At 43.0% G+C, this 14,420-nt stretch overlaps 1 protein-coding gene across 1 annotated transcript; it reads right to left on the bottom strand.

The window, feature by feature from the left end:
- Positions 1-7,830: 7,830 nt before the first annotated feature.
- On the bottom strand, positions 7,831-14,163 carry CDKN2C (cyclin dependent kinase inhibitor 2C). Its single transcript, XM_075616312.1, has 2 exons — positions 13,795-14,163; positions 7,831-9,523 (listed from the first exon to the last, which is right to left on the bottom strand). The coding sequence occupies exons 1-2, from the start codon at positions 14,113-14,115 to the stop codon at positions 9,152-9,154; spliced, it is 693 nt and encodes a 230-aa protein (XP_075472427.1). The 5' UTR covers positions 14,116-14,163; the 3' UTR covers positions 7,831-9,151.
- Between the last annotated feature and the right edge of the window lie 257 nt (positions 14,164-14,420).

Genomic DNA, 14,420 nt, shown 5'->3' with positions numbered 1-14,420 from the left:
AGGTGTCATATGTATACAAGGGGAGTGGTAACATGCTCTGTGTCCACTGTTAGTGACTCAAGAGGTGTGGCTTTTTTCTGAGTCTATATTAGACACTGACTGCCAAAAAGTTAGTGTGTTAGCCTAAGGGCAAGTGTTAAGTCTGCAGCAGTTCAAGGCTGTCAGATCTAAGACCAGTTACTTACCCACTGTGATCAGGGACCTGACACAGATGGTGATCTCCCTTAGGGGAGAGGTGATCAAACTCTTTTGAGAGAGAGGAGGAACTTCTGAGAGGGAAGCACTCCACCAGAATGAGCGGCTAGGACGACCGCTATGAGGGGCAGTGTTGCAGGGTACATGCAACTACACACGTGGGTTTGTCAACAAGGCTTATTTATTTAGCCTTAAAAGATATACAGCACACAAAAACAAAAATAGCTTTTCATCAGCAAACAAAAGAAAAAATGGCTTTTCTTCAGCAGACCAAACAAAACAGTTTCTCTTTAGCAGACAGTCTAAAAATAAGGCAGCTACCCTTTCTATGCAGGGGACAGACAGTTCATCATTTATCTACTTTGCTAACAGACCTTGTTTCAGTAATCTCTTCAGTAGCTTACTCCTCTCTCCTCAACAGCTAGCACCCATGTGTCTACAGCCTGGGGTTTTAACACACCTTGATTAGGCAGCTGGGATCCAACTAATTGTCCTGAGGTTCCCAGCTGAAGTTAACCTAGTCACTGCTGCACTGCAGACTAGACATAGGTTTTCCAGGCATATAGCTGGTGGCTTTTATTTACCCTGTCACATTCCTCCCCTGTTAGTGTGTGGCTGGGGCTACGCACGGCTGAAGCCCGACCATCCACCCCTTCACTAGAAAAGAAGTCAGCATTTGCGTTCTCTTTTCCCGGCCTGTGCTGAATCTCAAATGAGAAGGGGTGGAGGGCCGTATACCACCTAGTCAATCTAGCATTTGAATCCTAGCAGGGCAGGGTCCCTCTCTGGGTATGAGCGGGGGTCTCCTCTCTGGGTATGAGCAGGGTCTCTATCTGGGTATGGGCAGGGTCTCCTCTCTTGGTATGAGCAGGGCAGAGTCCCTCTCTGGGTATGAGCAGGGCAGGGTGCCTTTCTGGGTATGATCAGGGTCTCCTCTCTGGGTATGTGCGGGGTCTCTTCTCTGGGTATGAGCAGGGTCTCCTCTCTGGGTATATGCGGGGACTCTTCTCTGGGTATGAGCAGGGTCTCTATCTGGGTATGAGCAGGGTCTCTATCTGGGTATGAGCAGGGTCTCCTCTCTGGGTATGAGCAGGGTCTCTATCTGGGTATGAGCAGGGTCTCCTCTCTGGGTATGGGCAGAGTCTCTATCTGGGTATGTGTGGGGTCTCCTCTCTGGGTATGAGCAGGGTCTCTATCTGGGTATGGGCAGGGTCTCCTCTCTTGGTATGAGCAGGGCAGAGTCCCTCTCTGGGTATGAGCAGGGCAGGGTGCCTCTCTGGGTATGATCAGGGTCTCCTCTCTGGGTATGTGCGGGGTCTCTTCTCTGGGTATGAGCAGGGTCTCCTCTCTGGGTATGTGCGGGGACTCTTCTCTGGGTATGAGCAGGGTCTCCTCTCTGGGTACGAGCAGGGTCTCTATCTGGGTATGAGCAGGGTCTCTATCTGGGTATGAGCAGGGTCTCCTCTCTGGGTATGAGCAGGGTCTCTATCTGGGTATGAGCAGGGTCTCCTCTCTGGGTATGGGCAGAGTCTCTATCTGGGTATGTGTGGGGTCTCCTCTCTGGGTATGAGCAGGGCAGAGTACCTCTCTGGGTATGAGCAGGACAGGGTCTCCTCTCTGGGTATGAGCAGGGCAGATTCACTCTCTGTATATGAGCAGGGCAGAGTCCCTCTCTAGGTATGAGCAGGGCAGAGTCCCTCTCTGGGTATGAGCAGGGTCTCTTCTCTAGGTATGACCAGGGCAGAGTCCCTCTCTGTGTATGAGCAGGGCAGAGTCCCTCTCTGGGTATGAGCAGGGTCTCTTCTCTTGGTATGGGCAGGGTCCCTCTCTGGGTATGAGATGGGCAGAGTCCCTCTCTGAGTATCAGCAGGGCTGAGTCCCTCTCTGGGTATGAGCAGGGCAGAGTCCCTCTCTGGGTATGAGCAGGGTCTCCTCTCTGGGTATGAGCAGGGCAGGGTCCCTCTCTGGGTATGAGCAGGGTCCCTCTCTGGGTATGAGCAGGGTCCTCTCTGAGTAAGCTGTTCTCTCTGTATATGATCAGGGTCCCTCTCTGGGTATGAGCAGGGTCTCCTCTCTGGGTACGAGCAGCACAGGGTCTCCTCTCTGGGTATGAGCAGGGCAGAGTCCCACTATGGGTATGGGCAGGTCCCTCCTTGAGTATGAGCAGGCTCTCCTCTCTGGGTATGAGCAGGGCAGGGTCCCTCTCTGGGTATGAGCAGGGCAGAGTCCCTCTCTGGGTATGAGCAGGGTCTCTTCTCTTGGTATGGGCAGGGTCCCTCTCTGGGTATGAGATGGGCAGAGTCCCTCTCTGAGTATCAGCAGGGCTGAGTCCCTCTCTGGGTATGAGCAGGGCAGAGTCCCTCTCTGGGTATGAGCAGGGTCTCCTCTCTGGGTATGAGCAGGGCAGGGTCCCTCTCTGGGTATGAGCAGGGTCCCTCTCTGGGTATGAGCAGGGTCCCTCTCTGGGTATGATCAGGGTCCCTCTCTGGGTATGAGCAGGGGTCTCCTCTCTGGGTATGAGCAGGGCAGAGTCCCACTATGGGTATGGGCAGGGTCCCCTCCTTGAGTATGAGCAGGCTCTCCTCTCTGGGTATGTGCAGGGCAGGGTCCCTCTCTGGGTATGAGCATGGTCTCCTCTCTGAGTATTAGCAGGGCAGGGTCTCCTCTCTGGGTGTGAGCAGGGTCACCTCTCTGAGTATTAGCAGGGCAGGGTCTCCTCTCTGGGTATGAGCAGCACAGGGTCTCCTTTCTGGGTGTGAGAAGGGCAGGGTGAGGTCCCTCTCTGGTATGAGCAGGGTTCCTCTCTGGGTATGAGCAGCACAGGCTCTCCTCTCTGGGTATGAGCAGGGCAGGGTCTCCTCTCTGGGTATGAGCAGGGTTCCTCTCTGGGTATGAGCAGCACAGGCTCTCCTCTCTGGGTATGAGCAGGGCAGGGTCCCTCTCTGAGTATGAGCAGCACATGGTCTCCTCTCTGGGTATGACCAGGGCAGGTTTCCTCTCTGAGTATGAGCAGGGTCTCTTCTCTGGGTAGGAGCAGGGCCGGTCTCTTCTCTGAGTATGAGCAGGGTCTCTTCTCTGGGTATGAGCAGGGTCTCTTCTCTGGGGTAGGAGCAGTGTCACCTCTCTGGGTATGAGCGGAGCAGGGTCTCCCCTCTGGGTATAAGCAGGGTCTCCTCTTTGGGTATGAGCAGGGCAGGGTCTCCTCTCTGGGTGTGAGCAGGGTCACCTCTCTGGGTATGAGCAGGGCAGATTCCCTCTCTGTATATGAGCAGGGCAGAGTCCCTCTCTAGGTATGAGCAGGGCAGAGTCCCTCTCTGGGTATGAGCAGGGTCTCTTCTCTAGGTATGACCAGGGCAGAGTCCCTCTCTGGGTATGAGCAGGGCAGAGTCCCTCTCTGGGTATGAGCAGGGTCTCTTCTCTTGGTATGGGCAGGGTCCCTCTCTGGGTATGAGATGGGCAGAGTCCCTCTCTGAGTATGAGCAGGGCTGAGTCCCTCTCTGGGTATGAGCAGGGCAGAGTCCCACTATGGGTATGGGCAGGTTCCCTCCTTGAGTATGAGCAGGCTCTCCTCTCTGGGTATGAGCAGGGCAGGGTCCCTCTCTGGGTATGAGCATGGTCTCCTCTCTGAGTATTAGCAGGGTAGGGTCTCCTCTCTGAGTGTGAGCAGGGTCACCTCTCTGAGTATTAGCAAGGCAGGGTCTCCTCTCTGGGTATGAGCAGGGTTCCTCTCTGGGTATGAGCAGCACAGGGTCTCCTCTCTGGGTGTGAGCAGGGCAGGGTCCCTCTCTGGTATGAGCAGGGTTCCTCTCTGGGTATGAGCAGCACAGGCTCTCCTCTCTGGGTATGAGCAGGGCAGGGTCTCCTCTCTGGGTATAAGCAGGGCAGGGTCCCTCTCTGGGTATGAGCAGCACATGGTCTCCTCTCTGGGTATGACCAGGGCAGGTTTCCTCTCTGAGTATGAGCAGGGTCTCTTCTCTGGGTAGGAGCAGGGCCGGTCTCTTCTCTGAGTATGAGCAGGGTCTCTTCTCTGGGTAGGAGCAGTGTCACCTCTCTGGGTATGAGCGGAGCAGGGTCTCCCCTCTGGGTATAAGCAGGGTCTCCTCTTTGGGTATGAGCAGGGCAGGGTCTCCTCTCTGGGTGTGAGCAGGGTCACCTCTCTGGGTATGAGAATAGTCACCTCTCTGGGTATGAGCAGGGCAGGGTCTCCTCTCTGGGTATGAGCAGGGCAGGGTCTCCTCTCTGGGTGTGAGCAGGGTCTCCTCTCTGGGTATAAGCAGGGTCTCCTCTCTGGGTATGAGCAGGGCAGGGTCTCCTCTCTGGGTGTGAGCAGGGTCTCCTCTCTGGGTATGAGCAGGGCAGGGTCTCCTCTCTGGGATCTTTCTCAGGGTTTGTTATTTTCTCTTTGCTGAATTGTTTATAATCACATTTTCTTGTTACATTTAGTGGGATGTGAACTCCTCATCCTGTCATTTTATCCCTCGGGTTATTTCACTACATTTAGTTTCCTATAGAGGGGATTTAGAGGGCACATTGTTTAACCATTTCGGTGCTATATATATATATATATATATAAATTTTATTAAGCAAAATGCCCCATATAAGAGAGGGGATACGTCTTTATCTGCACACATATACCTATACACATATACTTATACACATATAACACGGTAGAAAGATAAAACACAAAACAAAAACACAATGGATTAAAAAAATATATATATAAATATATATATATATATATATATATATATATATATATATATATATATATATTTATATATTTTTTTTAATCCATTGTGTTTTTGTTTTGTGTTTTATCTTTCTACCGTGTTATATGTGTATAAGTATATGTGTATAAGTATATGTGTATAGGTATATGTGTGCAGATAAAGACTTATCCCCTCTCTTATATGGGGCATTTTGCTTAATAAAATGTAATGTTTATTTCAAGCTGAACTGCAACTGTTAATGTATTGATATATTGGGATTTATAAGGTAAGCTGTATAGATACCCAATGATATAACCCCTTCAGGGCTGGATGATATTGCATATCTCCTCCCTGCATTATAGATATATATATATCTATAGGTATAGGTATCTATATATAGGTATATATATATATATATATACAGTAGGATAAAACACAGCACACCCCACAATATTTTGAATCATCGTGTTTGTTCTCATTTCTGGAGGATTTTTCTGCATGCGGATTTGAGACTATAAAAACATCTATTTTATGACCTGTGACAAAAAGTAATTCGTCAGATTTTTATTATGAATTTTAATATCATGGAAGAAAAAGCTCCAGAGATTGAAAACAATTCTCGACTGAAAGTAAATCATAATAGAATACAATGTTCCCAGATCACTGGACGTGTTTATTTAGAAAATTGCATTGTAACTGTTTACATTGCATACATGCCTCATAGTTTATCTTCTACTTTATTAAATACAACCACAATATTACAGTGCAGCCAATATATATGTATGTATATATATATATATATATATATATATATATATATATATATATATATATATATATACATACATACGTGTGTGTGTGTGTGTGTGTGTGTGTGTGTGTGTGTGTGTGTGTGTGTGTGTGTGTGTGTGTGTGTGTGTGTGTGTGTGTGTGTGTGTGTGTGTGTGTGTGTGTGTGTGTGTGTGTGTGTGTGGCGAGGAATATTGTGATATTAATGTGCCATGTTTTACAGCCAGGAATCTAGCAGATACTGTACACGAATCTTTATTCCTTTTTAAGTTTCTCTTTCATCTTTCTCCTGCGGCCTGTGTTGTAATATTTTTTCTTATCACATTTTTCTCACTAAATTAAACCTTAAACCCTTAGTTTCAGCTGTTAGCTGCTTAACTTACATGTTGTATCATCATTAAATAATCTGTGTCTCTTTAAATCTATTTGTATATGTGCCATGTACTTTGCTTATTTAATATCATTGTGATGTTAATCATGTTCCTTAATTATCAAGTTTCATGGAGAGCTAGAACACTATAATCTCATTTTAGGGTAGGTATATTATTTAGAATGTGTGTGTTAGTTATATTATTGACATCGTGTATATTTTCTCCACTTCTCTGAAACAATCCATTTCCTTCAAACTTTTTATATATTAATGTGTAAAATATGCACGACATGAAATCGACCTGATTTATTGTTTTAAATAACACGCGATTTAAAATGTGCAAGTCATATATACTGTTTCATAAACCAGTCATTTCAAAAACCACATATAGCTAGAAAGTGTTTCAGTAGAAATATTCCTGTTACATCGATTTCAGCTATAATTACTGAAGATCGCTGCTACAAAGCGAACCCTGCATTTCTATAAACCAGGTTATTGTACTAGGTGCATTGGAATAAAATAAAACATATTTTCAGATTCTGATGCTTGAACAAATAGGAATGTCCTATACATGCTGGTGGATTTGATATATGTAGAACAAAGAAACTGCATTTTGCATCAATCCTATAAAATGATCTAACTGTTGCTATGTACATAACAACATGTATAAATATTTTTATTACTGGTCCAATATGTGTATCAAAATCTGTCAAAAAAAAAAAAACACACACAAAACATAAACAAATCTACTCAATCACATAAACACAGTAAGAGAGGCTATTTTTACTAAATCTCTCAATTTACCTTCTGTAAAGGAAAGTAATCTCCCTATACGTCTGCAAATAATGTGATGTGTATATAATCATTAATGAATCAGTGTAACAGAAGCAGAAATGAAAGATGTATACAGATATTATTGTTTAGTCCATTTGAGACCTCACCTTACAGAACTGAAGGTCGGTTCTGGGGAGGGGTTTAACGTCACTGCAGAATAGAAAGTCTTCAACAAAAATATCCAGAACCGGTTTGTGCTGTTGAAATAAATGTAAGTATTCGCAAATAACAGGCTCTATCAAACTCATCTGAACCCCTGGGAAGATATATATATATATATATATATATATATATATATATATATATATATATATATATATATATATATATATATATATATGTCACTTTAAATTAGAATTAAAACAAGCACCTGCAGTTTAAAGAAAGTCACTTTGCAAAGTGTAAACAAGTAATGCGAGAAAAGGTGTTTGGTAATAGCTGAAAATGCCTTTAAAAAAATTGAAAGGAACCGGTAGTAATTAATCCACATTTAAAAACATGAAAATACAGATAGAACGATTGTAATGATTGATAGATAAGCAAATCAATGTTGGTAATCAATTACATTACAGAGGCCAAACGGAGAAAAAAGGCAACAAAAAAACCCCCCAATAAAAATAGTCATTTAAGCGGAATACATAAAAACGAACAATTAAAAAAAAAATCCAGTAGATTTTTGTCAATGTATCGATGGAAATGCAAAATAAAGATAATGTATCCTATTCATTAAAATACTAAATATCAGTGTATTTCTATACAAATAATAAAAAAAAAGAAAACTAGTGATTTTAGTGATGAATGAAAACAAAACGAAATGTAAAGCAGGGGTCTTGTTACTGGGGCCAATTTAACGTCCGAAACAAATCACCTAACGTAATCAAAACGTCCTATAGTTGTTTGATCAATTACCAGGCAAATTATTGGAAATAGAGATATCATTCAATAACTTTATTTTTTTTTAATGAAAAGCAAAGTAGTTTGACCCGCAGAGAAGCAGAAAATAAAATGTTCTTCAATTAATTCACAACCACAATGTGTTTCATATTCTGAGATCCTGAACATTGGAACAATCCGGCTGCAGTCTCTCTGTCTGTCTCGGTGTGTGTTTGTGTGTGTGTGTGTGTGTGTGTGTGTGTGTGTGTGTGTGTGTGTGTGTGTGTGTGTGTGTGTGTGTGTGTGTGTGTGTGTGTGTGTGTGTGTGTGTGTGTGTGTCTGCCTCTGTGCGTGCCTGTGTGCCTGTCTGTGTTTGTGTGCGTGTGTCTGTCTCTCTCTGTGCCTGTCTGTAGTGCAAGAGACTGGGAGATGCTGTGTTTTAACCCTTTCACCTCCACGGTTGAAAAGCATGGCATGTTTGGAATAGAAAGAGACATCACTTGCATCATAAGAAAATAAAATCAGACATACTGTGTTTTGGGGGGTTTGAAAACAAACAGATGTAAAAAAAAAACACACACACACACACACACACATTGTGACTGTAGCTAGTTTGTGTAATGAAACATGACAGATTTTCTGTGCACTAAATGACTTGCTGCCCTGCGGATTACACGACAAGACTTTGTGCACAATGGAAAGTTATCCTTTTTTTCTTACATCATTTCAGAAACAGATGTCCTGGAAACAAGTCACTTAAATAGCAATGTTCAGTACCCCCAACTCTGCCCAGGGACTCAATACATTCTGCCCCCTCCTGTCACCTTTTCACATGGTGGGAGAGGGTGCACAGGTTACATGTTACAGGTAGATATGCTGTAACCACCTAATTAATACAAAGTAGATACAAATGTGAAGATTTTCAGCTAAGCAGCCGTGGCTTCAAAATGAATAATAATTACGAAAGATTTTTACAGCCCAGGCCCCCTAATCTTGAGATCACCCCTATATCTGGCCCCCCAACCCCTCCTTTCTTCCTCTTCACACCCAGGCCAAGACATTAACACATCCCTCCTGCAACCACTCTGTCTCTCTATCCGGGGAGTCTCTCCTGGGAGAAATGCTACAATCTGCTAATAATACCCCTACAAATGACAAAGAACTCACAGTAACATTACATACAAAGAATAAAAATAGGAGACATAGAAACTGAGCTGCGTGGGGGGGGGGGGGGGGGGAGGGGCTCTTGTAATGAATCCAGGCACAGAACAGCGCTGTGACAATGTGTGACACTGTGTGACAATGTCCCCCACAAAAAAATATATATATATATATTTAATCAGCTTTGTTCTGTCAACAAGGAGAAAAGTCTTTGCTGTCATTACTGCAGCTGTGTCCCTGCCTGGTCACTCAGAAGCCACTGCAGCACGTCCTCCTTGCTGTACAGCCTGGCCATGTCACAGGGAGTGTCCCCGTTCCTGTTGGGGTGTCCCACGTCGCTGTCTGTGTGAAGGGACAGGAACTTCACCACGTGGAGGTGGCCTTCTCTGGCTGCCAAATGTAAGGGCAGGTTCCCCTCGTTATCCTCAATGTTGACATCGGCGTGAAACTCCAGCAGAGCCTGCAGCGTGTCCTGGAAACCTGTTCTGGCCGCATCGTGCAGTGGAGTGAAGCCAGTCCTGTCCCGCAGGTTGGGGTCAGCACCCCGAGATAACAAGAGCTTGGCAATGGCAGGATTCCCCAGTCTCATCACCTGCAGGGACAGACACACATCACTGGATATCTACGTGTCTATGTGTATCATATCAACATACATCTATGTAATGTATCTATCTCATCTATCTATCTATCTATCTATCTATCTATCTATCTATCTATCTATCTATCTATCTATCTATCTATCTATCTATCTACCGCATATGTGTGTGTGTGTGTGTGTGTATAATGTATATATTTATATATGTATATATCTGTCTGGTTATCTATCTGTATATATCTAGCTATATATCAGTGCAATGCATCTATCTATGCGTCTCTGTGTATCTATCCATCCTTCTATATATCTGTATCTAACAATCTTTCTATGGTATGTGTATGAATATATGTGTGAGAGAGAGTTGAGTTATATACATATATTATTTAGGTTATGGTAGGTGACAAGGTGACTGAAAACCCGTATAGCATATAGCAAATAGAAAATATTACTTGTGAGCACATTCGCATGCAGACCTGTCTAAGAGACCTCACAAGTAATATATACAGATATAAAATATTTCCATTTGCTATGTATATAATAGCTAGATAGATAGACCATGTGTACAAATAGCAGTTAGTTATGCTTGTATGTGTGTGAGAGATAGTTATGTATGTACATATAACGTGCATACTATATATATATATATATATATATACATACATACATACATACATACATACATATATACATACATACATACCACACATTAGATAAGTTATGGTGCGTGAAAAAGGTGACGAAAACCCCTCAACCTCATGTGCTTACAAGTGATATTTTTATTTGATATATATATATATATATATATATATATACACACACACACACACACACACTCGTGTGTGTGTGTGTGTGTGTGTGTGTGTGTGTGTGTGTGTGTTTACATGTTTAGACAACGTAGAATAATAACCTTATTGGTTCTCATATCATGTGAAAAACAAAACAAAAGAATAAAGGGGAAATAAAAGGCAAAGAAGTAGGTCATGTGAGTATTAGACCAACAATAGTATGCAGTATACAAGTGTGTATACTTCGGGAAATCCCTGCGAGGTTGGATAGTTTGTATGCTGCAAAGTATTTTGGGTCCCAGTAGTTATATTATCTATCATTTTATATCATTTTATATCCCCATTTTTTCACATGAATATGTTTGTGTATAAATATATGTGATGTATATGTGTATATAAGGGCGTGGGTATCTTATAGAAGAAAACTATACATAATATATAATACATATATACATAATATGAAATAATCCCCCTATTTAGATGATTATATATATATATATATATATATATACACACACACACACACACACACACACACACACACACACACACACACACACACACACACACACACACACACACACACACACACACACACACACACACACACACATATACATAATACATACATACAGAGTTTCAATTTTGGGAGAGGCCTTCTATTATAGGACCTTCCTAATAGCTATTTTTGTTTCGCTCCCATTACGTTTTGGCCCTTACCCCCCACCCCTTCCTCACTCTGTTCAGGTACCAGAGGAGAGTGACAGGCTGGTTAGTACAATAAAGAGATCACAGCAAGGTGTGTCTGACTTGAGCAAGGATTAAGGAGTGATAGTACTACATGCAGGCAAAATATATATCTTTAATTGTATGATTGGAAACACCTTTATGTGCTGTTTCCAATCCCTGTAACCCTCTCAGTGCTATAAAGCTCGCAGCCCAGTAAATGTTCAGAGGAAAAGCTATGCAGGCGCCTCCAGCATCGACAGGGTTAATGGGGACAGTTCTGTCAATGTAGCAATGAAACACTAACCGTGACAATTACTGGAAAGTAGCACTAAGTAGCCGGGGTTATTTATTTCTTTTTATGCATTTATTTTGTTTATCCAACTGAATTTCCTTTTATTGTTACATTCTCATTAATTACACATACGATCGCACACATCATTTGTGTCCAGAAAAAAATATCTTAAATTAATTATTCAATTTCTGCTTTGTGCAAAGAGTGTATCGGAAAATAAATATTCTATTTAAAAATGTCAGCATATATTTTGGCTAAAATATGCAAAACCCCATGTGATAAAATACAGATATAGGCATACATTTCGTTTAGGCCTCATATTATATTATATTTTATACACAAATTAGGAAAATACTTTCTCCTTAAATCAGCTCTCAAAAAAACCCAACACAATTTAATCTTAAATTCCCATTTGTTTTAAAGTTTCTATTTGCTTCATAGTATAACTAAGAAACATATGTAGGTTAGTAATATATTTCTACACAATGAGTAAAAGTTATGTTCTTCATGAAACTCAGAACTAATTTAATCTTGGGTATGGTAACAATTAATCTATACACTGCAAACAATTCCATGTATTTCTACTTACAAAAAGGAGAAACTCGTTTCAGAATAATTTCGTTATGTTTCATGTTCTTCATATGAACAGAAATTGATATTTTTTGGAGCAGCCATGAAATTGGCTCCTAGTGTTTCGAAAAACAATTACTTAATTACTTGCTGGCCGAGCTGCTCCTGTCTTTCATATAAATGAAGAAATTCAAGGAGGTGTATTCCACAAAGGGATAAACTGGTACTGGAGCTGAGGCTCTTTGAGAGCTATGAAGAGATAAGTGTGAGGAGAGACGAGGTTGTGTTACCTCTGGTGCTGAGGCCTATTCCAGCCTCCTTTATGAAACCAAGAGTGCAATGTGGCATTTTTTAGCTATATTCAAATATAAAAAGGGTTAGGTAGTGGACTAGTGGATTCTTTTTTTATTCCACAATACTGGCTGTATTTCTGCTCTGATTTTTCTATGGCATTATTAGAAATGATATACAAACCTCAGAGATATTGCTTAAAATGACCCTTAATGTCTTCAAATATTTCCACTTCTTTTTTTTAATGATATTACTGATTTACTGTTAGGGCTGGTAATATGTATACTTCAAATTCTATGCTATTCTGATGCACTTCGTGATATAGCAGAAATATTATTGCATAGTTTGTATTTAGTAGAAAAATCAGACTTTTCTGTGTTTGTTTAAAGCAGAGACAGGGATAGTTCCCGTGTTCCCAATCTGTGCCCTAAAATGCTACAGTATAAAAACACCCCACAGCAGAATCTGAATCTGCAGTCTACTTGATTCTCCCTAAAATCCCAGATAATACGATTTACACCTAATACTGCCTGATAGAAATGAAACGTGTCATCCCCTAGGATGTATCCAAAGCTATTTCAGACGTGGTGTGTTTGATACTTTCAGGATACAATGCACTTATTCTTTTTAAACGTAGCCCTTGGTTTTCTATATACTTTTCCAGCAGAGAGATGGGAACTTATTTGCAGTGTCTATCAGTTGGGTCAATTCCAAAAGTCTCAGAGAAACAGAAAATTGTATTTCGCCTGAGGATCATTACTCCTGTAGGGTTTTTGTTCACCCCTTCTTTTTACAAGAAGGAAGCTATGTGATAAGATCATCATTTTACTGAATTACTCATAACCCCTATACGAGCCAAATTATGTCACCTCTATTAGCACTGCAATGGTTAAACAAGCTCAAAAAGCAAGCCACCCCCCCCCCCCAACAAAAACGTACCCCGGTTCCTCTTGTATATTTCGGGGTAAGCTCCAATCCCATACAGTGTTATTATATATGTGACTGGTCCCTGTTTATTTACCTGGCCTGTTAACTCGTTCATTACCTCTTCAAGGGGTCACCTCGGACTGTTACGGAACGAAAAGCGGAGGGGCTCTCTTGATATCATCCGGGTGGGGGGGGGAGGGATGAAATATATTATGTTCCCTATTTATTTAACGTACGCTTGTTAACCCCTTCGGTTAGGAGATCACAACGCTATAAGGTATGGTAGTTAAATATTAAATATAGAAAGGGGGTAGGGGTGCGTTTTTTGGGGGGTGGGTCTTTGGGAAGAGGGGGGGGGGGGGGTCATTGCTTGGATGATGCTGATTTAAAAAATAATAATAATAGTATTTCAGCCTCCCACGGTTTTTGAATTAGTTAGGATGTTACTTACAGATTATCCAACAACCCTCAAAACGTTGGGACATTTTAACCCCTTCAGTGGGTTCCAGGCCCTTGCCGCAGCAGAGGGGTTAAAGCCCCCCTCCCCCAAATAAATAAAGACATGATCATAATAATGTGGCAGCTTTGCAAGTGCCCCTGAGAATGTGTCCACCTGTGTTATTGCCACATTTAACCCCTCCTCTCCCGTGTGTGTGTGTTGCATTCACACCAACCTGCAAGGCTGTCCTCCCGAACCTGTTGGTCGCGTTCACGTCCGGAGCCCTCTGCAGCAGGACCTCCAGTTGTCCGAGGTCCCCCTGGGCAGCGGCTGTGGCCATCAGGTCCCCCCAAGGCTCTGCCATGCTCGGTGGGGGGGCGCGGAGGGGGTCTCCGGGGCTGTGCAGCATGTTATTGGGGCATGGCATGGGCAGGGTGACAGCGGGGGCTCTGCAGCTTATAGGGGATTTCTTGTAGTAAATACTCGTAAAAAACTCCTTGCCAGGTCCCCGCCCCCCCGGTCTCACGTGATGAGAACATTCTGCACCGGCCTCCATCTCTCCCTCCCCATCTCTCTCTCTCTCTATCCCATCTTTCCCTCCCCATCTATCTCTCTCTCCCCCCATCTCTCTCTCTCCCTCCCTCCATCTTTCCCTCCTCATCTCTCTCTCTCTCCCCCCATCTCTATCTCTCCCTCCCCCCATCTCTATCTCTCCCTCCCCATCTATCTCTCTCCCTCCCTCCCCATCTCTCTCTCTCTCTCCTGTTAGAGGGATGAGAGGGGGGTGTTAAGAGTGAAGGGAAGGGGTGATTAAAGTGAGTGGAGGAGGTTGTTAGGGGGGTTAGAGTGATGGGACGGGGG

The sequence above is a fragment of the Ascaphus truei genome, chromosome 10, assembly GCF_040206685.1.
Source record: "Ascaphus truei isolate aAscTru1 chromosome 10, aAscTru1.hap1, whole genome shotgun sequence".
Lineage (NCBI taxonomy): Eukaryota > Metazoa > Chordata > Amphibia > Anura > Ascaphidae > Ascaphus > Ascaphus truei.
This window is presented reverse-complemented; position numbering and strand designations above follow the sequence as displayed.

Coding starts and splice junctions, on each gene's coding strand:
- CDKN2C (XM_075616312.1), bottom strand. CDS start 14,115: ATGGAGGCCGGTGCAGAATGTTCTCATCACGTGAGACCGGGGGGGCGG. Junction 9,524..13,794: donor TCGGGAGGACAGCCTTGCAG/GTTGGTGTGAAT, acceptor CTGTCCCTGCAG/GTGATGAGACTGGGGAATCC.